The sequence below is a fragment of the Gavia stellata genome, chromosome 4 (assembly GCF_030936135.1).
Source record: "Gavia stellata isolate bGavSte3 chromosome 4, bGavSte3.hap2, whole genome shotgun sequence".
NCBI lineage: Eukaryota > Metazoa > Chordata > Aves > Gaviiformes > Gaviidae > Gavia > Gavia stellata.
In genome coordinates, this window is record NC_082597.1 from 54,731,403 (window position 1) to 54,758,232 (window position 26,830).

At 52.4% G+C, this 26,830-nt stretch overlaps 9 protein-coding genes across 11 annotated transcripts in view; 4 read left to right on the top strand and 5 right to left on the bottom strand.

The window, feature by feature from the left end:
* The window catches only part of LOC132316987 (histone H3-like), a 42,807-nt gene extending 22,501 nt beyond the window's left edge, over window positions 1-20,306 (bottom strand). Inside the window, exon 1 of the mRNA XM_059817337.1 lies at window positions 19,974-20,306. Coding sequence (XP_059673320.1) covers window positions 19,974-20,306 — 333 coding nt within the window. The remainder of the gene's footprint in view (window positions 1-19,973) is intronic.
* Window positions 300-689, bottom strand: LOC132316997 (histone H2B 1/2/3/4/6). Its single transcript, XM_059817352.1, has one exon. The coding sequence runs from the start codon at window positions 678-680 to the stop codon at window positions 300-302; it is 381 nt and encodes a 126-aa protein (XP_059673335.1). The 5' UTR covers window positions 681-689.
* On the top strand, window positions 15,057-15,740 carry LOC132316985 (histone H1.11L). The gene has a single exon (XM_059817335.1). It carries the CDS (start codon window positions 15,057-15,059, stop codon window positions 15,738-15,740), a length of 684 nt encoding a protein of 227 aa, XP_059673318.1.
* Window positions 16,452-16,865, bottom strand: LOC132316990 (histone H2A-IV). 2 transcript variants are annotated; one of them, XM_059817343.1, is made up of 2 exons: window positions 16,785-16,865; window positions 16,452-16,679 (listed from the first exon to the last, which is right to left on the bottom strand). In XM_059817343.1, the coding sequence occupies exons 1-2, from the start codon at window positions 16,863-16,865 to the stop codon at window positions 16,476-16,478; spliced, it is 285 nt and encodes a 94-aa protein (XP_059673326.1). In that variant the 3' UTR covers window positions 16,452-16,475. The 2 variants fall into 2 exon arrangements, with proteins under 2 accessions (XP_059673326.1, XP_059673325.1); XM_059817342.1 differs by having other exon boundaries at window positions 16,452-16,865.
* Window positions 17,217-17,636, top strand: LOC132316996 (histone H2B 1/2/3/4/6). Its single transcript, XM_059817351.1, has one exon. It carries the CDS (start codon window positions 17,226-17,228, stop codon window positions 17,604-17,606), a length of 381 nt encoding a protein of 126 aa, XP_059673334.1. The 5' UTR covers window positions 17,217-17,225; the 3' UTR covers window positions 17,607-17,636.
* LOC132316988 (histone H3) lies at window positions 19,121-19,531 on the top strand. The gene has a single exon (XM_059817339.1). It carries the CDS (start codon window positions 19,121-19,123, stop codon window positions 19,529-19,531), a length of 411 nt encoding a protein of 136 aa, XP_059673322.1.
* Window positions 20,307-21,790: 1,484 nt separating the features above from the next.
* LOC132316993 (histone H2B 1/2/3/4/6) lies at window positions 21,791-22,246 on the bottom strand. The gene has a single exon (XM_059817347.1). It carries the CDS (start codon window positions 22,199-22,201, stop codon window positions 21,821-21,823), a length of 381 nt encoding a protein of 126 aa, XP_059673330.1. The 5' UTR covers window positions 22,202-22,246; the 3' UTR covers window positions 21,791-21,820.
* Window positions 22,247-22,561: 315 nt separating this feature from the next.
* Window positions 22,562-23,021, top strand: LOC132316982 (histone H2A-IV). Of its 2 annotated transcripts, XM_059817303.1 has the most exons (2): window positions 22,562-22,642; window positions 22,748-23,021. In XM_059817303.1, exons 1-2 carry the CDS (start codon window positions 22,562-22,564, stop codon window positions 22,949-22,951), a joined length of 285 nt encoding a protein of 94 aa, XP_059673286.1. In that variant the 3' UTR covers window positions 22,952-23,021. The 2 variants fall into 2 exon arrangements, with proteins under 2 accessions (XP_059673286.1, XP_059673283.1); XM_059817300.1 differs by having other exon boundaries at window positions 22,562-23,021.
* Window positions 23,022-23,562: 541 nt separating this feature from the next.
* Window positions 23,563-24,153, bottom strand: LOC132316909 (histone H1.10-like). The gene has a single exon (XM_059816694.1). It carries the CDS (start codon window positions 24,151-24,153, stop codon window positions 23,563-23,565), a length of 591 nt encoding a protein of 196 aa, XP_059672677.1.
* Between the last annotated feature and the right edge of the window lie 2,677 nt (window positions 24,154-26,830).

Below are 26,830 nucleotides of genomic sequence, written 5' to 3' on the forward strand. Positions count from 1 at the left end.
CAACGACTGCGATTTCTTAGCGCCTGCTGCCCCCTGATGGGCGTTTCCTAAGTTTCTGTCATTTTGCATAACGTCAGGTTAAGGCTTCAGACTCAGAGACATAGGAAAAACTGCAATAACTGATTAAAAACTTGTCCCGAAGAACGCCATGCAAGGGAGACTTAGAAGACAGAAATTAAGTAACTGACGGAAAACAGCAGTGACAAAATGACAAAACTCAAGAATTGGTAGTTCTTAAAAGAGCCTAAAAAGAGTTCTTAAAAGAGTGTAGCAGGTCTGGCAGAGGGTGCAGAGGCAGATTACTTGGAGCTGGTGTACTTGGTGACAGCCTTGGTGCCCTCGGAGACGGCGTGCTTGGCCAGCTCGCCGGGCAGCAGCAGCCGCACGGCCGTCTGGATCTCCCGCGAGGTGATGGTGGAGCGCTTGTTGTAGTGCGCCAGGCGCGAGGCCTCGCCCGCGATGCGCTCGAAGATGTCGTTGACGAAGGAGTTCATGATGCCCATGGCCTTGGACGAGATGCCCGTGTCGGGGTGCACCTGCTTCAGCACCTTGTACACGTAGATCGAGTAGCTCTCCTTGCGGCTCTTCTTACGCTTCTTGTCGCCCTTCTTCTGCGTCTTAGTGACGGCCTTCTTGGAGCCCTTCTTGGGCGCGGGGGCGGACTTGGCCGGCTCAGGCATCGCAGCAAACGCGCGTCCCTCACTCACCAACGCGTAGCGACAACAGAGCACCGGATAACGCCGCCGCCCGCGGGAGCCTTTTTTATAGCGGGCTGCCAGCGTCAGGCCAGGAAGGCCCGCCTCCGACGGCTGTGTGGGGGCAGCGGGTGGTTCCGCCCCGGGCGATGTGCGCTTCGGCCAAGCGCGGAACGATGTGTGTTGCGGGGGTGCGGAGCGATGTGTTTTGTCGTGGGGAGAAGAGCGATGTGGTTGTCATCGCCTCAGAGCCATATCCGCGGCCCTCTGTGGGTCCTGGGGAGCTAAAGGGATGTGTTTTTCGTCTGGCGCAGAGAGGTGCCAGTGTCGCAGGGCGCGGAGCGATGTACGTCGGGACAGAGCGATGTGTGTGTCCGTCGTCGCGCACTGCGATGTGTGTGTAATTGGGCTCAGGGCCATACGTTTCGGGGAGGCGTGGAGTAGTGTTTGTGTTGGGACGTAAGGGTAATGTGGTTTGGGGGTCGGGTCGCCGAGCAATGTGTTTCGGAGTGGACGCAGAGAGATGTGCGTTTCGGAGGGCGCAGAGCGACGACTGTGTCGTAGGCAGGGGAACGTGTGCGTGGCGGGGCACTGAGCCATGTGCGTGTCCGTCGGCGCAGAGCGATGTGTTTCGGGAAGAGGAGGACGATGTCGTTGCCGGGCGATGTGTGCATCGTCGGGCGCAGAGCGCTGTGTTTGTCAGCCGGAGCAGAGCGATGGGAGTGTCTTCGGGGAGCGGAGCGATGTGCGTGTGGGGGAGGAGCGGAGCGATGTGTGTGTCATCGGGAGAAGAGCGATGTGTGCGCGATCGGGTGCTGAGTGATGCGTGTGGTTTTGGGCTCAGGGTGTAGCGTGTGTTGGGGGGAGCAGAGCTATGTGTGTTTCTGGAGACGCAGAGAGATAGCAGTGACCTATACATGGCGATTTGTGCGTCGTGGGGCGCGGAGCGATGCGTGTGTCGTTGGGACACAGGACGATGTGTGTTGTGGGAGGCTCAGAACGATGTGTGTTGTGGGGAGAAGAGCAATGTGTTTGTCGTCGCCGCAGAGCCATACGCGCTGTGTGTTTTCGTGGGGAGCAGAGGGACGTGGGTTTCGTGAGGCGCAGGGCGATGCGGAGCGAAGCGATGTGTAATCAACCGGCGCAGAGCGATGGGAGTGTCTTCGGGGACCGCAGCGATGTGTGTGTCCTTCGGCGTAGAGCGATGCGTGTGTAGGGGAGGAGCGGAGCGCTGTGTGTGTCGTCGCGGCGCAGAGCGTGTGTGTTGTTGAGCTCAGGGCGTAGCGTGTGTCGGGACGTAAGGGTAATGTGGTTTGGGGGTTGCAGAGCGATGTGTTTCGGGAGGGACGCAGAGAGATGTGTGTTTCGGGGGGCGCAGAGCGATGGCTGTGTCCGTGGGGGAGCAGAGCGACGTATGTGTTGTTGAGGCGCAGAGCGATGGGAGTGTCTTCGGGGAGCAAAGCGATGTCCGTGTCCATCGGAGAGCGGAGCGATGTGTTTGTCAGTCGGCGCGGAGCGATGCGTGTGTTGTTGGGCTCAGGGCGTAGTGTGTGTTGGGGGGAGCAGAGCGATGTGCGTTTCGGGAGGTACAGAGCGCTCTGTGTGCCGGGACCTAAGGGTAATGTGGTTTGGGAGTCTGAGTGATGTGTTTCGGGGACGCAGAGCGACGGCTGTATCGTAGGCAGGGGAACGTGTGCGTGGCGGGGCGCTGAGCGATGTGTTTCGGGAAGAGGGGGGAAACGCCGATGCAGGGCGATGTCGTCGGGAGCAGAGCGCTGTGTTTGTCAACAAGAGCAGAGCGATGGGAATGTCTTGGGGGAGCGAAGCCATGTGTGTGTTCGTCGGGGAGGGGGGCGATGTGCATGTGGGGGAGGAGCGGAGCGGTGTGTGTGTCATCGGGAGAAGAGCGATGTGTGCGCGGTCGGGCGCTGAGCGATGTGTTCTTCAGTCGGTGCAGAGCGATGTGTGTTTTCTTCGGTGCGTAGTGACGCGTGTGTAGGGTGGGAGCGGCGCCATCTGATCGCCGTCAAACGTAGAGCGATGTGTGTGTCCGGCGGTGTATCGTGATGTTTGCGTCGGGGAGTGAAAAATCTAATGTGTGTTTCCAGGTGCGGTGTCTTTTTCGGGGGCACAGTGCGATGTGTGTTTCGGTGAGATTCAGCGCGATGTGTGTGTCGGAGACACACTCTGTGTGTGTGTTTGCATATCATTTTATGGCAAACATATTATGGAAGGCTAAAGAAGTAAAGGATGTGTACACTGAACAAATCCGTGTACTGGAACGCCGCAGTGGGCTATTAAGAGAACCGGTCTCTAAGATCACTGAAACAAGTGCTCCGTGTTGGGACCCCCAAGCACTTGGGAGGAGACATCGTTATTCTGTGTTGTCTCCTGCTGCTTGACAACGTGGGAGTGAGTGTGCTGTGCACTTCACGTAGATCATCTTTTACCATTTTCATTTCGGGTTTCTTCGGTCGAGTTTGCGCGAGTTGTGACAGCACAGCGCCGGGACTACCTACCTACTCGTGGATTTCCGTGTTCCTGTTTGCCGAGCACGACGTTGCCCTGCCGCCCTCCCTGCCCGAGGTTCATTCGGCGGTGGGACCCACCCCCGCTAAGCCTAGGTAAGACGAGAGCGTCGCGAAGGTGCCCGTGGCGATCAGGATTTCGGCGGCTGCGCCCAGCGTAAAGCCGCGGCTCGTTCTTCTCTGGCCCCGGCGCCGCGTTCCGCCGCGCCCTGCTCCCGGCCGCGCTTCCCTCTTCGCTCCCGGCCCGGCCCTGTGACTGAGGTGTTAATTACACACACATTCCTGTAACGAATCTGTATTTGTCTCATCTGGCTAGTCCTTTCTGGAAACATTCGTGTAGGGGTTCAATTATCTTCTCTTTCTTGCACCGCTGCCGGAAGCCCTTGAAGGGAGCTGTCATACTCATTGGCCCCAAATTAACCTTTACGGTGCTTCAGCGGTCGTGCGGAAACAGAGGGGTTGCGCACACTCCCAGCTGTGTCCCGGAGCAGCTGCTCTCCTCAGCCGCTGCACCCCACCTCGCCCACCCTGTCCAGGAGGGACAGGCGTGGGGCCGGCAGCAATCCAGCCCTGCTTCGCCACTCGGTAGTGAGGCTCTGTCTCGGCTGGTTGTTGAGGGAAATTTTCTAAGTGTGGGAACTGTGCCGTGGAAAAATCCGTGTTTTATCAGGTATGGAAGTATTGGACTCCTTCCCAGACCAGCCGTCGCTCCATTTGCTGGTGCACAGACCTGTGGCGGAGCTCACTCATGCGGGAAATAGCCACGAACTGAGAAATCGGAGAGGAGAGCCTGCGGCGGTCGGGCTCGGGGCTGAGTCACAGCCGGGCACTGACTGGCAGCCCGCTAACATAACACCGCCCCCCCCGGTCCCGCCTCCACTCCGTTTCCCCATGCCGATTCCTCCACCATTTCCTCGAGCTTTAAGCCGGCACACTCCACCGCCTTTCCACGGCGGCTGCAACTGCGGCTCCGAGCCCCGTGGGAGCGATCTCTGGCCGGGGGGGAGGGAGGCTCCGGCAGAGCCCGCAGCAGAGTCCGTAGCGGAGTCCGTAGCGTCCCTTCGCTCCTTGTGGCACAGGGAAGCCTGCATAGGCAGCGCTCGGGGCAGCACGGCACTGTGCCTTTCAGCGGTCGAAACACTCCCATTTTACACAAGGGGCAGATTATCCGGGAGGAGCCTCCCCCCCGCCCCCCTCCCCCCCGCCCTTCCGTCAGTAGCACATACTAATGCGCACAGATTTGGCAGGGAAGCCACTCTTCGCCTAATTAAGAGCTACATATTAGTTACCACTAACTGATTTTCTGTGCTATCCTTAGCTGTCCAAGAACAGCTTCATACGGTCCCTTCAGAGTGGAACAGTAGGCAACAACGGTGAGAATATCTTGGTATGAAGTAAGGATAAAGTTCCTCTTCTCAGCGGTGGGGTGAAGTGCCTTCTCTAAACTATGGCAACCATCACCGACATAAACAAATATTTTACTAAACAACTTAGCACTTTCGCTTGCATACGATCTGTGCCCTTAGAAAGTCGGATGGTTCCAGGATTTTTTTTTCCTGAGATGAAGAGAATCTAAATTAAAACAACTTCTCGTTGGATTTTTTGCAGGTATGTGATACCTCTCTGCCATTTATCGCCAGCCAAAGTCTTCTCCCTAATAGACACTAGTGTGTATTGCATATTGTCTGGGAGAGAAAGCTAAGTGCCGTGGAAGGAGAGAAAGCTAAGTGCCATGGAAAGAGATCATAGAATCGTAGAATTATTTAGGTTGGAAAAGACCTTTAAGACCATCAAGTCCAACGGTTAACCTAACACTGCTAAGTCCACCACTAAACCATGTCCGACGATGAGAAACAGCTGGAATCAACATCAGAAGGCGCGGTAAAAAAAAAAATCACAGGCAGTATAAATCAGTTTTCCTTTGGGAGTTGCTTATTAAATCAGTTTTCCTCTGGGAGCTGCTTATCAAACTTAGCCCGGCAGCCACAAGCGTAAGGAAACAAAAACATACAAGCCACAAAGGTTAGTTTGATTTCTTTCTAGGCATGAACTACATTGTATGGAGAGCTGAAAATGAGTAAGCTGAATTCATCGCTCAGGGTGGATCTGCCAACCTGAGGTCAAAGGAAATGGGAAAGTGTCTAAGACAAAGACAAAAATTTGCACATCTGAAGACAGGGGTTTTAGCACTCTTTTGTTCTTGCAAAGCACTGTCTTTCCCACAGGAACAGCCCACAGATATATTCGGCCAGCCTGTCCCCTTCCTAACTTTTTGTGTGCTTTCAGATTTTATGGAAGAACTGATTTCCTGAACACAGACTGATATTTGGAAGGGGAGTTCTGGGCGCCGATTCCATGCGATGGAAAATCCGACCCTGGGCCAGCAATGCAGAGCAAAAATGCATCACATTAACTGTGTACAGGCAGATTTCATTGCAGTTCTGCCTGTATTTCTGCATCCAGTCGGACTCTGCTCCCATAAGGAAAACATGCTGGTTGTTGCTAGGACTTTCTTTCTCCCTTTCCCTTTGACAGACCTGAAGGTGACTTGTTTGAGGATTTCTCAAGATCTTGCCCTCCACCCATTGGTTTTAACTTCTTGGCTTTGGGGTTGCATTTAGGCTCAGGCTTTACCTTCCTTACGTGATGTGCCTGCGCATCTCTGACTCCGCTGGCGGCACTTTCCTGGCTCGACCTCATCCCAGTCTCGTCCCCCCGGACTTGCCCAGTGATCCAGGGCTGTGGCTGTCCCCGATCACTGCCACATCCCTGCCCCACTGGTCACGTGCGGGTGCTGCAGGGCTGTGTCCTTCTTGGTGACAGCATGGCCCTACCTGCCCTGCTGTCCCCCTCATCTCCCAGCTCACCTGCCCTTGCCAGGCAGCCCCCTCCTGCTGCCCCCCCCCCCCCCCCCCCCGAACTTTGTTGAACTTGTTTGTCTATCTAGGAATGTATTTACGGAAGTTAAAATAGACTTAATGTAGAATCCTCTCCCCTTTAAAACAGCCATTATTTACACATCTGTCCCCATCTAGTGTTTTAGTGATGGTAGCACAGATATGAGGATTGAAGTAGAAATTCAGCCACTTCCAAGCAATTCCTGAGACATCAGCCTTCATTGTTGATCCTGCACAGATCACTGTTTTCAGCTCGATATGCCATCACCTTCTCAAATACCTGATGCTGGGATGATATCAGGGCAGGCTCCCCTTGATTTGCATAAAGATGACCTATTGCTGACTTGGAGAGACACAGTTCAACATTGCATTTGCTTCTATGAATATTGGCTGCAAAGTATCATAGGTGTCAATAATAGTGGCCATCAGCCTGTTCTGTCTTTCCTTCCTCTTTCCTTCTCCTGTCCTTCTTCCTATCCACCTCACCCATCTGAAGGTACCTCCTGTTAGTTATTCCCCTTGTTCCCAGAAAGCTGCTACATATCAGCACTCTCCCATCCCCACTCCTCCTCCCAGAGAAGGATCATTTCTTCCTTACAGCACGCAAGCAATGCCTGTCATTACTGAACATGTAGCATCCACCTCTTCCTTGCCTCATCAAATGTCCCGATTCCTGATTTGTGGTGCTGAATTGTGGTTTTGAGCTGCAGCAACTCAGCCAAGGAATGTGCTAAACATCACTATAGTTGGCCTAGACAGACAGGAGAAACTTGTGGTGGGTATCTTAAGCACCAGAGAAGACAGACTACTTCTTTATCCAACAGAACAGAGGTTACCAACCTCGCTATCTTGCTGCAGTTGTCTGTGTGCAGTCAGGCAAGAAAGAGATGGATAAAGGAGAGAGCTAGGGGTAGAGGAGGCATAGTGATGCAAATGCATGATATCCTGAGGAGAGAAAGACATCCCAGGGAACCTGTGAATCAAAGCTGAGCCGCATTGACCACCTGCCTGAAGGGCCTGGATGCCCAAGTGATAGTTGGCAGCATCCTGTAGGGAAGTGGGGTGGTGGCCCCACACTTCCCTCTGCAGTGGTCCTACTGACAGGTGAGGCAGCCAGGGTACTCATGAGCCAAGTTAAGAGAAGTAATCGTCAAAAAAATAGAGGTGTCACAGGTACATCCCGCCGATTTTGCTGATCTCATTCTGTAAATTAAATTCACTTATTCTGTGAATACTGGGCTGCATGCAGAGCAACCTTGTCAGGGAAGATCCCAGAATAATCTGCAAGGCCTGCAACACTTTTTTTTTGAGGAGGCAGAAGGAGGAAACAGCAGTTAGGGACTTAGCAAACAACCAAAGTGGCTCCTGGGAGCAAAAAGCATACTATGACTTCCTGGCTATGACCTGGAAGGAAAGGAGCACAAGCTCATTCTGAAATGCGTAGGCCTTCCCAACCTCAAAATGTCTGGGAAGGAGCCATGGGTACCAGCTTTCCAGTGTCTCAGCTTTCTTCTAAGTGCTCACCTGCAGTGCTCTGCTGCTCATTTATCACAGCCTACAAGGAGGAAGGGTAGCTTAGATGTCTTCCACATCCTGAACTACTGCAGCTGATTGCACTCTTCCCATCTAGGTAGTATTGCTTTCCACTTTCAATCATAGGTCTTCTGAGCCAAGGCACCAGGTAGCTAGAAAGTGGCTCAGACACTCAATCTCTGCCTGTGCTGCCTGCAGCTTGTAGGAGACCATACAGGACAGTTCAGTTCTGCAGCAAGGTATAGTGTTACATGTTTGTCACTTCCTATTTCACCCTGACAAAATCCAGACCCACACTGCTGCAGGGGCCAGGCAGAAGTCAAAGATAAAACGTTGTTCTCACCATCTTGAAATGCAAATGAGAACTTGGCCATGTGGTGCAGCACCTTTACTGAGGCGGTTTGTGGTGTGGGTGGCCTAGGAAAGGGAGTGCTGCCTCCTTCCCCAGAATAACCCACAGTGGGAAGGAGCTGCTGATCCCCAATGCACAGCAGTCCAGACAAGCTGCACTGGGAGATCCCAGATGACATGCACAAAGTGTGCAGCAGCAAAGGAAATGCCACGTTCATGTGGCATTGAAATGTGTTATTTTATATGTACATGTTCCCCCCAAAAGATCTCGAACATTTGCCTGAACAATTAGAAATACTCAAATTAGTGATACCCAGAGTTTCTGTTCTACACATCCTTCTGGTCTCCAGCTTGTGCGCACATTTTCCAGACACATCATTATTTTGTGTACCCTGTGACCCTCCCAGCTTATTAAATGAATGGGTTATGCAGAAAGGAAGACTAGTGACTGGCTATTTTCTCTTTACCTGAATTCACATTCCCTACTGGCAAAATTAGGTCTTTTATTAAACCATCACTATACACATATAAATTCATCCAGTACAGTAGCAATTTCATACATATCATAATTAAAACACATGAAACATTGAATACTAAACAAGAAACTTTATAATGTGACTGATGGACTGCTTGATTAATTGATCTGAACTGATTCTTGGAACTATCCCTTAACTGAGCTTGGAAGTTATCAAAAACTATACGGTCTGGAATGATCAAGGAGCTATTTCTCTCTTGCTTTGAACTGAAATAGAACTTTAAAAAAAAATGAAGTATTTTTGCAAGGAGATAATTTTAAGAAAAATGAAGAAAGCTATATCTATGGATCCCCTTGTAATAACTAAATTTTCTGCCTAATGCCTACCATACATCTGGTCATGGATTTCTTAATTTAAGAGATTACTATTCTATCTGGGGATTTTAAATCTATATGAATACAAAAACCTTTTATCATGGGGAAGAGTCCTTTGCTGGAGACGGAACTGTATGTGGTCATAACCCCTTCCCTATTGAGACATGAATTTTTCTTACTCATGTAACCATGTGTTATGATATAGAACATCATGATAAATCAGTTTTGAAATAAAATCCATCATCCACGGACAAAAGATATCTCCCAAATCATCCAAAGTCTGCAATTATATCAAGGGCAGATTTGAATTGCCTTGAGTGGCTCTGTGACTTCATTTATGTTTCTTATGTACCTGGAGCACCCGTAAGTCAGAATGAATTTAACTGGATCACGCATATAAAGTATGAATGCTTAGCAGCACAGGCATCAGGAAGGGCTACTTGCTTGAGAAAATACTGAAGATGCTGTGCAGCCTTAGGCAGCCCAAGGTGAAAATCATGTTAATGGGGCTTTGCAGCTATAGGTTTAATGCATGACTTTGATCACGCTGTTTGAAATATGCATACATATGCTGCAGTCCTGCCTCCTCAGCTGCATTTGTGAGATGGGGGCCTCCGTATAGCCTCCTGAGCAAACAGTAAAACTCCAGCACAGTCATAGTTCATTTGGTGGGATGAATCACAAGACTGGGCTGTCTCAATTCATGGCTATAAACTGTTCAGAAGGGACAGGCAAGGAAGGAGGGGAGGGGTTGTCCTCTATGTAAAAGGATGGATTGATTGAAGAAAGTTGTCTTTGAAAAACAGTGATGAACAGTTGAGATCTTATGGGTAAAAATTAGAGGCCAAGCCAACAAAGGAAACCTCATGGTTGGCATTTACTACAGGCCACCTGATCAAGGGGAGGATGTTGGCAAAGCTTTCTTACTTCAACTACAGGAAGCATGTGCTGGTTTTGGCTGGGATAGAGTTAACTTTCTTCATAGCAGCTAGTATGGGGCTGTGTTTTGGATTTGTGCTGGAAACAATGTTGATACACAGGGATGTTTTAGTTACTGCTGAGCAGGGCTTACACACAGTCAAGGCCTTTTCTGCTCCTCACACCGCCCCACCTGTGAGTGGGCTGGGGGTGCACGGCAAGTTGGGAGGGGACACAGCCGGGACAGCTGACCCCAACTGACCAAAGGGATATTCCATACCATATGATGTCATGCTCAGTATATAAAGCTGGGGGAAGAAGAAGGAAGGGGGGGACATTCGGAGTAATGATGTTTGTCTTCCCAAGCAACCGTTACGCGTGATGGAGCCCTGCTTTCCTGGAGATGGCTGAACACCTGCCTGCCCATGGGAAGTGGTGAATGAATTCCTTGTTTTGCTTTGCTTGTGTGCGCGGCTTTTGCTTTACCTATTAAACTCTCTTTATCTCAACCCACGAGTTTTCTCAGTCTTACTCTTCCAATTCTCTCCCCCATCCCGCCTGGGGGGAGTGAGCGAGCGGCTGTGTGGTGTTTAGTTGCCGGGTGGAACTAAACCACGACAAAGCACAATGTTCGCAGGCTCTGATCCTGCTGGGGGACTTTAATCAACCTGACATCTGCTGGAAAAGTGGCACAGCAAGCTGTAAACCATCCAGGAGACTCCCAGGGCGTGTTGAGGATAATTTTTTAATCCAGGTGAAAGACAGCCCAACCAGAGGAGAAGCACTACTGGACCTGTTGCTCACCAACACAAATGAACTAATTGGAGAGGTCAAGATTGGTGGCATCCTGGGTTGCAGCCTGGGCCCAGGCCCATCACAAACTTGAGGGATATGGGCCAGGCAAAATGTAAAGTCAAGACCCTGAATTTTAGTAGAGCAAACTTTCAGTTGTTTAAGGAACTAGTGGACGGGACCCCCTGGGAAACTGCCCTCAGGGATAAAGGAGCAGAACAGAGCTGGCAGCTACTTAAGGACATTTTACTTAGAGAAGAAGTGCTCTTGATTCTGATGTGTAAGAAACAGGCTAGGAAGGCAGGAGACCTGTATGGCTGAGTAAGGACCTTCTGGTCAAACTGAAGTGCAAGAAGGAAATGCACAGGCAGTAGCAGCAGGGACATGCATCCTGGAAAGAATGTAGGGATGCTGTCCAGGTGTGTAGGGATGGGATCAGGAAAGCTAAGGCACATCTGGTGCTAAATTTGGCAAGGGATGTGAAGAATAATAAGAAGGGCTTCTGCAGGTACATTGATCAGAAAAGGAAGACTAAAGAAAACATACTGCACAATAAATAAGACAGGAGATCTAGTGACCACTGACATGGAGAAGGCTGAGGTGCTCAGCAATTTTTTTTGCCTCAGTTTTCACTGCCATCTCTCAAGTCCCTGAACCTCAAGGCAGGGACTAGGGGAACAAAGTCCCTCCTATCGTAGGAAAAGATCAGGTTCGAGACTGTCTAAGGAACCTGAACATACACAAGTCCATGGGACATGACGAGATTCATCCCAGGGTCCTGAGGGAATTGGCAGGTGTAGTTGCCAAGTCACTCTCCATAATATTTGAAAAGTCATGGCAGTCAGGTAAAATCCCCAGTGACTGGAGAAAAGGGAATATCACATCCATTTTAAAAAACGTTGTGATACTCCTTTATAATAGGGAACAGGCGAAATGGAGGACACTGGAAACTACCAACCAGTCAGCCTCACCTCAGTTCCCTGGTAAGATCATGGAGCAGATCCTCCTGGAATCTATGTTGAAGCATATGGAAGACAAAGAGGTGATAGACAAGAGGTATGGATTTGATGGATGGACTGTTGGATAAGGAATTGGCTGGATGGTTGCATGCAGAGTTATAGTCAATGGCTCAATGTCCAAATGGAAACCAGTAATGAGTGGTGTCCCTCAAGGCTCTGTGCTAGGACCAATATTGGTTAATATCTCCATCATAGATAGTGGGATTGTGTACACCCTCAGCAAATCTGCATGACACCAAGCTGAGTGGTGCCATTGATTTGCTAGAGCAAAGGGATGCCATCCAGAAGGACCTTCACAGGCTTGAAGAGTGGGCCCATGTGAACCTCATGAAGTTCAACAAAGCCAAGTGCAAGGTCCTGCACCTAGGTCAGGGCCATCCCCAACATCAGTGCATACTGGGGGATGAATTGATTGCGAGCAACCCTGCAGAGAAGGACTTAGAGGGACTGGTGGATGAAAAATTGGCTATGAGCCAGCAATGTGTGTTTGCAGCCCAGAAAGCCAGTTGTGTCCTGGGATGCATAAAAAGAAGCATAACCAGCAGGTCAAAGGAGGTCTTCCTCTAATCCACTCTCATGAGACACCACCTGGAGTACTGTGTCAAGCTCTGGGGTCCCCAGTGCAAGACAGACATGGACCTGTTAGAGCAGGTCCAGAGGAGGGCCATGAAAATGATCATAGGACTGGAACACCTCACCCATGAAGAAAAGCTGAGAGAGTTGGGGTTGTTCAGACTGAAGAAGAGAAGGATGAGGCGAGACCTTATTGTGACCTTTCAATATGTGAAGGGCACTTATAAGAAAGACAAAGACTTTTCACCAGGGCTTGTAGTGACAGGGCAAGAGGCAATGGTTTTAAACTGAAAGAGAGTAGATTTAGATTGGTTCTAAGGAAGAAACTTTTAATGATGAAGGCGGTGGGACACACAGGAACGGGTTGCCCAAAGAAGTTGTTGATTCCTTGTCAGTGGAAGTTTTCAAGGTCAGGTTGGACAGGTCTTTGAGCAACTTGGTCTAGTGAAAGATTTCCCTGCCCACAACAAGGCCGTTGGTCTAGATAATCTTTGAAGGTCCCTTCCAACCCAAACCATTCTATGATTCTATAAGGTACCAAGTCACACGGGCTCAAAAGAAGGAGTTTCATGAAAGCATTTATCCAATACCAGAGTAGGAGAAAAATGAGTCCTTGCATTTCTGACTGAAGTTCTGAAAAATTTCTGTCATGTCCAAATATCCCAGTCCACTGTGAGCGGTACCTTCAACCTTTTGTATTTTAATAAATGTTCTGTTTGCTTGACTATTTTTATTCAGGGAAAAATAGGAGGCAGAAGTCATTCTGTCTTTTACTGAGTACATCATTGTACAAAGCTTCATATGAGAAAAGAAAGGTTAAGATCTTTTTTCTTTAAGATAATATTTGAAAAAAGTAATGAACTTTTCTTTTTAATAAGGTTGTCCATTAAATTAAAGGAATTAAAGAGCACTTACAAAATTAATTCCTCCTTCCTCTCCTCCACCTGATAACATTTGCAAGATCTCTTTGCATTTCCTCCTTTGCTAGGCCTAAACCTAACTGTCCATGACTGTAAAAAACAAAATTACCAACTCCAGATATGTGGTCAAAATTTTGGAGGACCAGAAAAATGAGCTTTTAGGAAAGCTGCAGGACGGTCCTGCTACATCAGGTGTTTGGAAGAAGGATAGAGGCCTACCCCAAACCCAGGAAAATGCATTTGCAAAGGATCAAAATAATTTAGAGGTAAAGCTGCTAGTGGAATGACTCTGATATGAGCAAGTAGAATGGAGTAAGACGGAGAATTTGAAGGAAATATGTATGCTACAGAACTAGTCCCCAGAAATTTCTCCTCATTGGTATGTGTCCTTCCCAATAGATTCACTTCCGTGACAATGTAGATCACAACCCATAATCCACAGGGGGGTCAGCAGGTGAAACCACTGTGAATCAGTACAGATGTTGGCTCCAAATCCACATGATCCTGTGTTTTTATACTCTCTCATATGATATTATTCTGCTGTTGGTCTTCTCTAGACAAAAGCACCTCTGAAATGCTACCACATCTCTTGGCAGTTTCTCACACTTTATGTGTACCCTAGTCATGGTAAACCAGCACCACAAACAAGCTCTTAAAACTGACCCCCGCCATCACCAAAACTCCACAAGATGGTGCGTGATATTGCATTCTCAAAAGAAAAAGTGAAAGAAGCCAAATGACTGCATTTTCAATCATATGAAATAATCACCAGGGTCTCCTGTTCTTTCCCACATTGTACTACTACATTCTTTTGCACATGACAGTCCTCTATCCAACTCATCCCAAGAAAAAAATCATTATATGTGTATTCAGTTTATCCCACATCACAAAACTCATGGGCTGGAAAAAGCCATGCCCTAATTTATCTTGGCAATTCTGAGAACACAATTGTTTCATTCAGCCACTTAATTTATACCATTTTATTAAAGAAATACCTGCAGCCTTACCTCTGTTTTTCATAAAGAAAACATGCACAAGATATTTTGATTTTTTTTTTTTTTGCACAACTACTGATTCTGGCTGACAAAATGCCTGAAGTACAGTGTAAAAGCAAGCACAAAAATAATCTATCTTAAAATAAGAACATACAAATGAATGTGTTTACCTATTCTGCTTAATCAAAAGAAGTATTTTGGAGGAAAATGGAAATATAGTTCATCAAAAAATTAATACAAGAATGCAGAAAACTGCAGGAAACAGTGAAAGAATTTCTACACGTTCTTATGAGATGTTCAAGGAACCTGCTAATTAAAGAGAGCTGTTTTTCACATTAACATTTCTGGTGAAAAATGTCTTTGTTTTACTTTTTATTAGCTCCGAGTAGAGCTAAATAGGGCACAATGTCCAAAGGTTTCATTACTTTTAAGAGATGAAGCCGTGTTACGGGAAACAACTCATAACCCAGATACAGAGCCGAGTGGCTACTTTGTGTTACTTGCTTCTTTTCAAAGCTAATTTACGCTAAGTAAATGTCTCGGGATTACCTCCATTTTGCACTACGTTGATGAAAAACTGTCTCAGGAACATGAATCCGCTGCCACTGTGACAGAGCTGTCAGAAGGGAAGTTTTAATTCAAAAGGAAAAATAAAAATCTCACCGTCCAGCTCGGCGTGCAATACCCAAACTCAGGGATTATTGGCTTGCCTGAAATTCATTTTAACTCTCAGCTAAAAGAAACGCCAAAAGACAAAAATATCTTCTGTCCCCAGCAACACTACTAAGAAATGAGGTGCCGCGGTCACGGTTTTTTTACGAAAAACGCACTTTTTTGAGGAGGAAGAAACACAAGCCGAGCGGCAGAGCCCGAAGCGGCGGGGAGGGGCGGGCTCGGCAACGCACCAATCAGCACCCACAGCGCTGCTATAAATGAGGGCGCCGGTGCAGCTGCTGCAGCCACCGTGCATCCGTCCGCTGTCGGCATGTCGGAGACTGCTCCTGCCCCAGCTGCTGAGGCAGCGCCCGCCGCCACTCCGGCGCCCGCCGCCAAAGCTGCCGCCAAGAAGCCGAAGAAGGCGGCGGGCGGCTCCAAAGCCCGCAAGCCGGCGGGCCCCAGCGTCACCGAGCTGATCACCAAGGCCGTGTCCGCCTCCAAGGAGCGCAAGGGGCTTTCCCTCGCCGCGCTCAAGAAGGCGCTGGCCGCCGGCGGCTACGATGTGGAGAAGAACAACAGCCGCATCAAGCTGGGGCTCAAGAGTCTCGTCAGCAAGGGCACCCTGGTGCAGACCAAGGGCACCGGCGCCTCCGGCTCTTTCCGCCTCAGCAAGAAGCCAGGAGAAGTGAAGGAAAAAGCCCCCAAGAAGCGGGCGGCCGCAGCCAAGCCCAAGAAGCCGGCGGCCAAGAAGCCCGCCAGCGCTGCCAAGAAGCCCAAGAAGGCGGTGACAGCGAAGAAGAGCCCCAAGAAGGCCAAGAAGCCGGCGGCCACCGCGGCCAAGAAAGCTGCCAAGAGCCCCAAGAAGGTGACTAAGGCTGCCAAGCCCAAAAAGGCGGCAGCAGCAGCGAAGAGCCCGGCTAAGGCAAAGGCAGTGAAGCCCAAGGCAGCCAAGCCCAAGGCAGCCAAGCCCAAAGCAGCGAAGGCGAAGAAGGCAGCACCCAAGAAGAAGTAAGCCCCCGTGGAAAAAAGCTCTTGTTCCGCACTTAGACCCAACGGCTCTTTTAAGAGCCACCCAAGTTTTCTCAAAAAGAGCTGAAATAAGGGACTTTTCTTTTGTGTCGTGGCTAAATGCTGGAAATGGGGTTTATTAGCGAAGGCGCTATTAGCCTTGGAGTGCCCCATACAGAAGCTTATAAAGCGTGCGCTGTGACAGGGAGGAACTTCACCGCTTTAGGAGCGGCCCTTCATACTGCTCTGATAATTATCTTGTTACAACACTGGGGAGATTGTTGACCCCTTTGAGGATCGACGTTGCTTCAAGGCGGCTTAAGTACTTAGAGACTTGAAATTCCTAGAGACTTGAAATTCCTTTTGTTTTTTAAACACAGTTTTGTAAATGGTACTTAACGCTTTCTTTTCCGCATCCATGTGTACGACTACGTGAAAGGAGAAGCAGAAGGGAGGGGTGGGGGCGGTTTTCACTTGCTACTCGATTGTTCACCACAGTGGTAAGTATGCCGGGATGGGGCAGGGGAAAACTTACTAGACATATTTAAAAACGGCCTAATAGAACTTTAAAAATAATTCATTAAGATTTATTTAGTAAGAAACACAATACTTCCGCTGTTTTTCAAGCGTTTCCAACCGCATTCAAAGCAATTTAGCCCTTCAGCGATATAGTAGATGGCTCTGAAAAGAGCCTTTGGGTTTCTCTGGGAAAAACTTCCCTGGCATTTCTCTTTGGCGTTCACTTGGCTTTAGCCTTGTGGCTGTCGGTCTTCTTGGGCAGCAGCACGGCCTGGATGTTGGGCAGCACCCCGCCCTGCGCGATGGTCACCTTGCCCAGCAGCTTGTTGAGCTCCTCGTCGTTGCGGATGGCCAGCTGCAGGTGGCGGGGGATGATGCGCGTCTTCTTGTTGTCGCGGGCCGCGTTGCCCGCCAGCTCCAGGATCTCGGCCGTCAGGTACTCCAGCACGGCCGCCAGGTACACCGGGGCGCCGGCGCCCACCCGCTCCGCGTAGTTGCCCTTGCGCAGCAGCCGGTGCACGCGGCCCACGGGGAACTGCAGCCCGGCCCGCGACGAGCGCGACTTGGCCTTGGCCCGCGCCTTCCCGCCCTGCTTCCCGCGGCCGGACATCACAGCGACTCAGCCAAGCGACGATCACAACAGCTCTGCAAAACTACACCAACCTGCTCCTAGTTGCGCCCGCCAGCCCGCTTATATCCGGCTCGGGCGGAGCGGCGGCGCCTTCGCTGATAGGCTGCGAAGGAGGCCTTGCTTCGGCAGCCAATGGGAACGCGAATCGAGAGCTGTCCAATAGCAAAGCTTAGCGCAGAGTGACGACCTCAAGTACAACTTCCAACCAATGGCGATGTGCCGCTGCCGAGCTACTCTTTTACATAGCGGTGCTATAAAAAGGGCTCCCGCGGGCGGTGGTGTTACCCGGTGCTCTGTTGTCGCTGCGTGCTGGTGAGTGAGGGACGCGCGTTTGCTGCGATGCCTGAGCCGGCCAAGTCCGCCCCCGCGCCCAAGAAGGGCTCCAAGAAGGCCGTCACTAAGACGCAGAAGAAGGGCGACAAGAAGCGTAAGAAGAGCCGCAAGGAGAGCTACTCGATCTACGTGTACAAGGTGCTGAAGCAGGTGCACCCCGACACGGGCATCTCGTCCAAGGCCATGGGCATCATGAACTCCTTCGTCAACGACATCTTCGAGCGCATCGCGGGCGAGGCCTCGCGCCTGGCGCACTACAACAAGCGCTCCACCATCACCTCGCGGGAGATCCAGACGGCCGTGCGGCTGCTGCTGCCCGGCGAGCTGGCCAAGCACGCCGTCTCCGAGGGCACCAAGGCTGTCACCAAGTACACCAGCTCCAAGTAATCTGCCTCTGCACCCTCTGCCAGACCTGCTACCCCCAAAGGCTCTTTTAAGAGCCACCCACCTTTTCAGTAAAAGAGCCGACGCTGGGGTCACTTGTTCTTGGCTGTCCCAGGTACTTCCTAGGAAAGGGAGCAATAATAGTGTGAAAGCTCTGTCAGTTGTAAGGAACCTGCGATGTACTTGTTTGCGGTAAACGATGTGCGTCTCTGGAGCAGAGAACGCTCGCGATTACATAAAAATATCCCGAGAGCCTGCTTCACTTTTGCGTCTGGTTTGGGGGCAGGGGGTTAAACAATAAACGAACGATGGAGGAGTTCTCTTTAAATGCTTTTTCCCCGTGAGGCACTCGAACGGAAGACGTGTGAAACGAGCACATCGAAAGCACAGACAGTTCAAGATAACCGTGTGCTTGCTTTTTCCCACCCCCCCCACCCCCCCCGCAAAGAGCCCCGGGCTGGATCCCTCCACACCTTTAGCGTTCTCGCTGTCGACCGGGGGAAGCAAAACCGAGCGCTTCACGGCGTTCTCGCCCCCGAACCGCACAGCCCCGCCCGTGGCCCCGAGCACGGTCTGCCTCCCCCGGCGCCCTTCCCCGGCTCTCTCCCTCCACCGCCCTGTTTCCCCGCGCCCCGTGAATCCAGCAGCCCGCGGGAGCAGGGAGCGGGCGGGAGGACCGGGACACGCATAGCTGCCGGGCTCGGTCTGACCTGAATGAGGACTGCACGGAGCTCCCCAACAAGGAAGGCCCGGCCCGGCGCGACGCAGCTCCTGAGAGGGCGGTGGTTGGTCGCGGCCGCGCTCGCGGCTCGGAGCCCGTCCTCTTTTCACCAAGGCGCGCCCCTCCGAAGAGAGCCGGGACTTAAACCGGGGCAGGGGAGCAGCCAGGAAACGTTCGCCTTACGCGAAACGTCTGCTGCCACCCGCGCCTACAGCGTTCCTGCCGCGGCCCTAAACCAAATGCGGTTCCTGAGTGGGAGGAAACAGCGAGCATTCAGGGGACAATGAGGCTGCCGCGCGTAGGACCCTTTGCTAGCAGTCCCGATGCCGGGGGTGGGGGAGCGAGTTGGGAAGAGGCCGAGGCCAAGGCGTGGGCGGCGGGACCCTGCTACACGCATCTCCTGCGGTGGTTCCTGCCACGTCCCGCCGCCCAAACCGCTCTTCGTGGGGACGGCCCACGCTTTCCTCCTTAGACAGCGAGGGAGCCGGCACTAAAGCCGGGGGAGGGGGGGGCGGAAAAGAGCAAGCGGCCGGGCCGGGGCAGTCCGCGGCGGGAGGGGGAAAGGCGGGCCTGTTCAGCGGCTCTGGAGACGAAGGGGGTGGAGCGGGGCGGGGGAAGGGCGGGTTTCCCGCCAGCGAGACGCGGGCTTTTCGAATACTCGCACCGCCCAATGGCAGCCGGTCTCGCGCGGACGGCCAATCGGCAGCGAGCTTCGGCTATAAATACCGCCGCCGCGGAGCTCCTGCCACGGCTCGGTTTTTGGTGGCTGGGAGTGCGTGGTGGTGAGTGTGGAGTTATGGCGCGCACGAAGCAGACGGCGCGTAAGTCGACGGGCGGGAAGGCGCCCCGCAAGCAGCTGGCCACCAAGGCGGCCCGCAAGAGCGCGCCGGCCACGGGCGGCGTGAAGAAGCCGCACCGCTACCGGCCCGGCACGGTGGCGCTGCGCGAGATCCGGCGCTACCAGAAGTCGACGGAGCTGCTGATCCGCAAGCTGCCCTTCCAGCGGCTGGTGCGCGAGATCGCGCAGGACTTCAAGACCGACCTGCGCTTCCAGAGCTCGGCCGTGATGGCGCTGCAGGAGGCGAGCGAGGCCTACCTGGTGGGGCTCTTCGAGGACACCAACCTCTGCGCCATCCACGCCAAGCGCGTCACCATCATGCCCAAGGACATCCAGCTGGCCCGGCGCATCCGCGGCGAGCGTGCCTGAGGCTTCTGCTGCAGCCCCTCCCCGGTTCTAGCAGACACTGAGGCAGCCCGCATAGACCCAAAGGCTCTTTTAAGAGCCACTACGTGCACAATAAAAAGAGCTGTTATTGCTGTGCAATTTAGTAAAGGCTTTTTCAGTGCTCGTATTACAGTGTAAATGGGCTTTAAGCAGCTTACGGGGGCCAAAGTCCACCGCACTGTAATCAAAAGTGAAGTGATTCCATGGCTCGAATTGTTACATTTTCATAGTTCCAAAGAATTACAGCTCTTTTTATTGTGCATGTAGTGGCTCTTAAAAGAGCCTTTGGGTCTATGCGGGCTGCCTCAGTGTCTGCTGGAACCGGGGAGGGGCTGCAGCAGAAGCCTCAGGCGCGCTCGCCGCGGATGCGCCGGGCCAGCTGGATGTCCTTGGGCATGATGGTGACGCGCTTGGCGTGGATGGCGCAGAGGTTGGTGTCCTCGAAGAGCCCCACCAGGTAGGCCTCGCTCGCCTCCTGCAGCGCCATCACGGCCGAGCTCTGGAAGCGCAGGTCGGTCTTGAAGTCCTGCGCGATCTCGCGCACCAGCCGCTGGAAGGGCAGCTTGCGGATCAGCAGCTCCGTCGACTTCTGGTAGCGCCGGATCTCGCGCAGCGCCACCGTGCCGGGCCGGTAGCGGTGCGGCTTCTTCACGCCGCCCGTGGCCGGCGCGCTCTTGCGGGCCGCCTTGGTGGCCAGCTGCTTGCGGGGCGCCTTCCCGCCCGTCGACTTACGCGCCGTCTGCTTCGTGCGCGCCATAACTCCACACTCACCACCACGCACTCCCAGCCACCAAAAACCGAGCCGTGGCAGGAGCTCCGCGGCGGCGGTATTTATAGCCGAAGCTCGCTGCCGATTGGCCGTCCGCGCGAGACCGGCTGCCATTGGGCGGTGCGAGTATTCGAAAAGCCCGCGTCTCGCTGGCGGGAAACCCGCCCTTCCCCCGCCCCGCTCCACCCCCTTCGTCTCCAGAGCCGCTGAACAGGCCCGCCTTTCCCCCTCCCGCCGCGGACTGCCCCGGCCCGGCCGCTTGCTCTTTTCCGCCCCCCCCTCCCCCGGCTTTAGTGCCGGCTCCCTCGCTGTCTAAGGAGGAAAGCGTGGGCCGTCCCCACGAAGAGCGGTTTGGGCGGCGGGACGTGGCAGGAACCACCGCAGGAGATGCGTGTAGCAGGGTCCCGCCGCCCACGCCTTGGCCTCGGCCTCTTCCCAACTCGCTCCCCCACCCCCGGCATCGGGACTGCTAGCAAAGGGTCCTACGCGCGGCAGCCTCATTGTCCCCTGAATGCTCGCTGTTTCCTCCCACTCAGGAACCGCATTTGGTTTAGGGCCGCGGCAGGAACGCTGTAGGCGCGGGTGGCAGCAGACGTTTCGCGTAAGGCGAACGTTTCCTGGCTGCTCCCCTGCCCCGGTTTAAGTCCCGGCTCTCTTCGGAGGGGCGCGCCTTGGTGAAAAGAGGACGGGCTCCGAGCCGCGAGCGCGGCCGCGACCAACCACCGCCCTCTCAGGAGCTGCGTCGCGCCGGGCCGGGCCTTCCTTGTTGGGGAGCTCCGTGCAGTCCTCATTCAGGTCAGACCGAGCCCGGCAGCTATGCGTGTCCCGGTCCTCCCGCCCGCTCCCTGCTCCCGCGGGCTGCTGGATTCACGGGGCGCGGGGAAACAGGGCGGTGGAGGGAGAGAGCCGGGGAAGGGCGCCGGGGGAGGCAGACCGTGCTCGGGGCCACGGGCGGGGCTGTGCGGTTCGGGGGCGAGAACGCCGTGAAGCGCTCGGTTTTGCTTCCCCCGGTCGACAGCGAGAACGCTAAAGGTGTGGAGGGATCCAGCCCGGGGCTCTTTGCGGGGGGGGTGGGGGGGGTGGGAAAAAGCAAGCACACGGTTATCTTGAACTGTCTGTGCTTTCGATGTGCTCGTTTCACACGTCTTCCGTTCGAGTGCCTCACGGGGAAAAAGCATTTAAAGAGAACTCCTCCATCGTTCGTTTATTGTTTAACCCCCTGCCCCCAAACCAGACGCAAAAGTGAAGCAGGCTCTCGGGATATTTTTATGTAATCGCGAGCGTTCTCTGCTCCAGAGACGCACATCGTTTACCGCAAACAAGTACATCGCAGGTTCCTTACAACTGACAGAGCTTTCACACTATTATTGCTCCCTTTCCTAGGAAGTACCTGGGACAGCCAAGAACAAGTGACCCCAGCGTCGGCTCTTTTACTGAAAAGGTGGGTGGCTCTTAAAAGAGCCTTTGGGGGTAGCAGGTCTGGCAGAGGGTGCAGAGGCAGATTACTTGGAGCTGGTGTACTTGGTGACAGCCTTGGTGCCCTCGGAGACGGCGTGCTTGGCCAGCTCGCCGGGCAGCAGCAGCCGCACGGCCGTCTGGATCTCCCGCGAGGTGATGGTGGAGCGCTTGTTGTAGTGCGCCAGGCGCGAGGCCTCGCCCGCGATGCGCTCGAAGATGTCGTTGACGAAGGAGTTCATGATGCCCATGGCCTTGGACGAGATGCCCGTGTCGGGGTGCACCTGCTTCAGCACCTTGTACACGTAGATCGAGTAGCTCTCCTTGCGGCTCTTCTTACGCTTCTTGTCGCCCTTCTTCTGCGTCTTAGTGACGGCCTTCTTGGAGCCCTTCTTGGGCGCGGGGGCGGACTTGGCCGGCTCAGGCATCGCAGCAAACGCGCGTCCCTCACTCACCAACACGCAGCGACAACAGAGCACCGGGTAACACCACCGCCCGCGGGAGCCCTTTTTATAGCACCGCTATGTAAAAGAGTAGCTCGGCAGCGGCACATCGCCATTGGTTGGAAGTTGTACTTGAGGTCGTCACTCTGCGCTAAGCTTTGCTATTGGACAGCTCTCGATTCGCGTTCCCATTGGCTGCCGAAGCAAGGCCTCCTTCGCAGCCTATCAGCGAAGGCGCCGCCGCTCCGCCCGAGCCGGATATAAGCGGGCTGGCGGGCGCAACTAGGAGCAGGTTGGTGTAGTTTTGCAGAGCTGTTGTGATCGTCGCTTGGCTGAGTCGCTGTGATGTCCGGCCGCGGGAAGCAGGGCGGGAAGGCGCGGGCCAAGGCCAAGTCGCGCTCGTCGCGGGCCGGGCTGCAGTTCCCCGTGGGCCGCGTGCACCGGCTGCTGCGCAAGGGCAACTACGCGGAGCGGGTGGGCGCCGGCGCCCCGGTGTACCTGGCGGCCGTGCTGGAGTACCTGACGGCCGAGATCCTGGAGCTGGCGGGCAACGCGGCCCGCGACAACAAGAAGACGCGCATCATCCCCCGCCACCTGCAGCTGGCCATCCGCAACGACGAGGAGCTCAACAAGCTGCTGGGCAAGGTGACCATTGCGCAGGGCGGGGTGCTGCCCAACATCCAGGCCGTGCTGCTGCCCAAGAAGACCGACAGCCACAAGGCTAAAGCCAAGTGAACGCCAAAGAGAAATGCCAGGGAAGTTTTTTCCCAGAGAAACCCAAAGGCTCTTTTCAGAGCCACCAACAACGTCGAAAAAAGAGCTTAAACTTCATTAAAGTAGCAAAAAAATTGCTGCCCCATTTAAAATGCTCGGCGGAGACCGACAGCGGAACACCCGCAGCAACTGCAGGGACGCAGCCCTGTCCATATACGCCTCCGACCCCGCGTTGGTTCTCTCTCCCGTCCGGGAGACTCCCGTCCGGGCGGGACTAAGCGGTGCTGACAGGGCTCCCGGGAAGGAGCTCGGCCCTTCTGAAGCCACAGCCAATCCCGGCACCATGCGGCTTTTCAAAGTCACCCGCGCGCTTCTTCTGTCTTGCCGGTAAGCAGCGGGAGGATTAAAGCAGCCCTGGAATTCGCGGCTCCAACCCTCCTCCTCTGCCTGCCCGTCCCCAAACTGAAAGCGCTCTTGCCAGCAGACCGCTATTCCCCTAAAAACCTCATCCATTTTTCTTTCCCCGAAACGGGTTGCAGCCGCAGCATTTCAGCCCTTTTAAGAAAAGTTGGGTGGCTCTTAAAAGAACCATTGGGTTTAAGTGCGGAACAAGAATTTTCTTCCACAGGGGCTTACTTCCTCTTGGGCTTGGCCGCCTTCTTCACCTTGGCTGCTTTGGGCTTGGCCGGGCTCTTCGCTGCTGTCACCGCCTTTTTAGGCTTGGCAGCCTTAGTCACCTTCTTGGGGCTCTTGGCAGCTTTCTTGGCCTTCTTGGGGCTCTTCTTCACCGCCGCAGCCTTCTTGGGCTTCTTGGCAGCGCTGGCGGGCTTCTTGGCCGCTGGCTTCTTAGGCTTGGCTGCAGCTGCCCGCTTCCTGGGGGCTTTTTCCTTCACTTCTCCTGGCTTCTTGCTGAGGCGGAAAGACCCAGACACACCAATACCTTTGGTCTGCACCAGGGTGCCCTTGCTGATGAGACTCTTGAGCCCCAGCTTAATACGGCTGTTGTTCTTCTCCACATCGTAGCCGCCGGCGGCCAGCGCCTTCTTGAGCGCGGCGAGAGAGAGTCCCTTGCGCTCCTTAGAAGCGGACACAGTTGTGGTGATCAGCTCGGTGACGCTGGGGCCCGCCGGCTTGCGGGCTTTGGAACCGCCCGCCGCCTTCTTCGGCTTCTTGGCGGCGGGGACCGCGGCGGCCGGCGCTGCAGCCGGGGCAATCTCTGACATTTCGGCAGCGCGGAGAAGCACTCAGCGGTAGCGTTCGCGGCGCCCCCTTTTATAGCGGCGCGGCGGGCTCTGATTGGTGCCGCCCGCCCCTCCCGCCCCGCTCCGCGGCTGCGCTTGTGTTTTTTCGGGGATAAAAAAATGGTTTTTTTCTAATTTATCTGCCACGAAATTTCCTCTTTTCTGCATCTGGGAGGCCGTGGAAGAGCCTATTTTCGCCTATAGGTGTCTTGTCGCGAAAAGAGTGGAGTCTGGGTAGAGAGGGGACAATAAATCCCGAGTCCTGGAACTGAACGGACCTTGAGAGCACGAAAGTTTTGTTTTTCCTTGTAAATTCGAAATTCTACTTTAAAGTTAACGTGAGACAGGAAAGTCAGTGTTAATCTTCAGACTGTCTCTTCCACACCAGAGAAGAAAGCGAGCAGTTAGAATCTCATTCTTTAAAATAAAACCGTTTCAAAGAAAGTGAGGTAGCACAAACTTCCATAAGCCGTGCCTCTGCTTCTCTTCCCGAGGTTTTTACCTCTGGTTACTGCGAAACACTCAGTTAGGGATTTTTTTTCCCCCATACTTCCAAAGCTAAAGTTTTCGGAGGCTATGAGTCAAATAATAGACAGCATATGCTTTATTTATCTCAGAATGAGATACTTTCCCTGCAACTCCTTGCTGTTGTTAACATAGCAAAAGTCTCTTTAATGTTAGTGGGATAAATTGGGACACAAAGACCAAAGATGAAAAGGTTTGTGTCAAATCACTGAGCTTCATGTAAGTCTGTGGCATACAGAAACCGACCGCACTCTGAATAAAGCACATAGTGCTATTCTGTGAAATCTGTTGGTATAATTCAGTAACATGGAAAAAAACTGGCAGAGATCAATCTGCAAGAGACGTGAAAGAACCATTTTATTCATATTTTCATGCCAGGCTAGGAAGAAAAATCACAACTTTTGCTCACTGCTCTTTTGCCGGGTTATGGATCAAGTCACAGCAGCTTCTCCACATAAAACCTTTGGCTGCAGCACAAAGTGGTGCGAAGCTGTCTGTCCACAATGTGGTGACTACTCCATTAGCATGCACACCTCCTTATCAGCTAAAACTTTGTATATATTTGTGTGTCTCTGGCAGGAGTTCCTAATTCATTTACCTTGAAGTTTAATGGCCATCAGCCAGTTTAGCACTGTCATATTGCTGCATTTGTACCTGATGTATACAAACTGCACTTGCACAGTTTATATATGGTGCTGACCAGATGATCAACTTCACTTTGTCAATGAAATGCAAGATCTATGAGTGGAAAAATATCACCTCACTCCTCCCTCTCACTGCAGGCAAGGCAAATGAACTGCTTGAAGATTTTGGGTCACCCTTCATCTTCAATTAATTCACAAAGTCTCATTCTTTAAAACTTCGTGTAAGCAGTTTGACCTTTTCTTATATACTTATAGTAAAAAGGACTTCAGGAAAATAAACATTTTTCTCTCCCACTTATGTTTTCTTTCTAACTCTTCTTCATCATTGAGGTCTCCTAGCTGAGGAGTTATCCCTGAAACAGGGGGGGCGAATAAGATGGCAAATTCAGCAAATCTGGATCTGGGCGTTCAAAGCTGTGTTGGAAGCGGGATGGCTTATAGAGCAATATTCACTGATAATTTTACAAAGGCAAGAGAACTTCACTGTAACGCATTTACTTCATGTAATAATAGGGGGCATAAAGAATTGACTAGTGAAATTATTAATGTCTCCTAAAGTTTCCTGAAATCAGGTGGATGACTGCATGTCTTCTCCGTCCCATCTAGGTCTGGTAAAAGCCCCGATGTCCTTTAAAAACTGAACCTGTTACAGTGTCTGTAAGCTGAATCTTTTTATACTCACCAACTCTTTTCACATTACCAATGCCAATACTGGGGCTAGGACAGAACCCTTTCTACCTCACAATAAAACAATTTCCCCCATTCTCTGCAACTCTTATTTTACAAGAGTAATAATGCGGCACAATAGCACATTTTCCTCCAATCTGTAATTTGATATTCTCAAGACTGTTGTCCTTACACACACATAGTCAGATGGAATACAGCTGTATGTCTAAATCCTGTATAGCCATGATAACTACACCACCAACCATCTCCAGAGGAAAAGCCTCTCAGTATGTGCCAGAGCAACACTGCAGCATGTTGTTGTAGTCCTTGTCTTACTCCACTTTTGAGGCTATCTATCTCCATCAAATGTTAAATGGCCATTTTGCAACTTGAAGCTATTTTTTGTAATTATTTTAAGTGCTTCTACTTATTTGATTTTCCACTTACGCGTTTACTCCATTATTCCCTTCCATTATTGTTAAGAAGACAATATATTCTCATGATCATCTCACAACAAGCAGTCAAGTCACGTGTATTAGAGGGAGGATGCAGAAGTACCAGAGAAAAATCAAGGCACACAAGGAGACCTGAATACAGTGTCACCTCATTCAGTAGTGAATACACAAGGACCGTGGTTTGCCCTCCTCCCCCAAATACTGCTATTCCTTGGATGATTAGCAGCACGAAAAGCCTGAAGTTATGCACCAGAGGTCATTGCTCCAGTCATGATCAAGCTTAATTAGGATACATGGAAGTAGTACACATTTCCCTGCAACACAGACACAAAAAAGGAGCAGATATGGAGAACACCTCCTGGGAGAAAT

Bases quoted from the DNA above. Each gene is read 5' to 3' on its own strand.
- LOC132316990 (XM_059817342.1), bottom strand. From the start codon at position 16,865: ATGTCCGGCCGCGGGAAGCAGGGCGGGAAGGCGCGGGCCAAGGCCAAG.
- LOC132316997 (XM_059817352.1), bottom strand. From the start codon at position 680: ATGCCTGAGCCGGCCAAGTCCGCCCCCGCGCCCAAGAAGGGCTCCAAG.
- LOC132316996 (XM_059817351.1), top strand. From the start codon at position 17,226: ATGCCTGAGCCGGCCAAGTCCGCCCCCGCGCCCAAGAAGGGCTCCAAG.
- LOC132316982 (XM_059817300.1), top strand. From the start codon at position 22,562: ATGTCCGGCCGCGGGAAGCAGGGCGGGAAGGCGCGGGCCAAGGCCAAG.
- LOC132316993 (XM_059817347.1), bottom strand. From the start codon at position 22,201: ATGCCTGAGCCGGCCAAGTCCGCCCCCGCGCCCAAGAAGGGCTCCAAG.
- LOC132316988 (XM_059817339.1), top strand. From the start codon at position 19,121: ATGGCGCGCACGAAGCAGACGGCGCGTAAGTCGACGGGCGGGAAGGCG.
- LOC132316909 (XM_059816694.1), bottom strand. From the start codon at position 24,153: ATGTCAGAGATTGCCCCGGCTGCAGCGCCGGCCGCCGCGGTCCCCGCC.
- LOC132316985 (XM_059817335.1), top strand. From the start codon at position 15,057: ATGTCGGAGACTGCTCCTGCCCCAGCTGCTGAGGCAGCGCCCGCCGCC.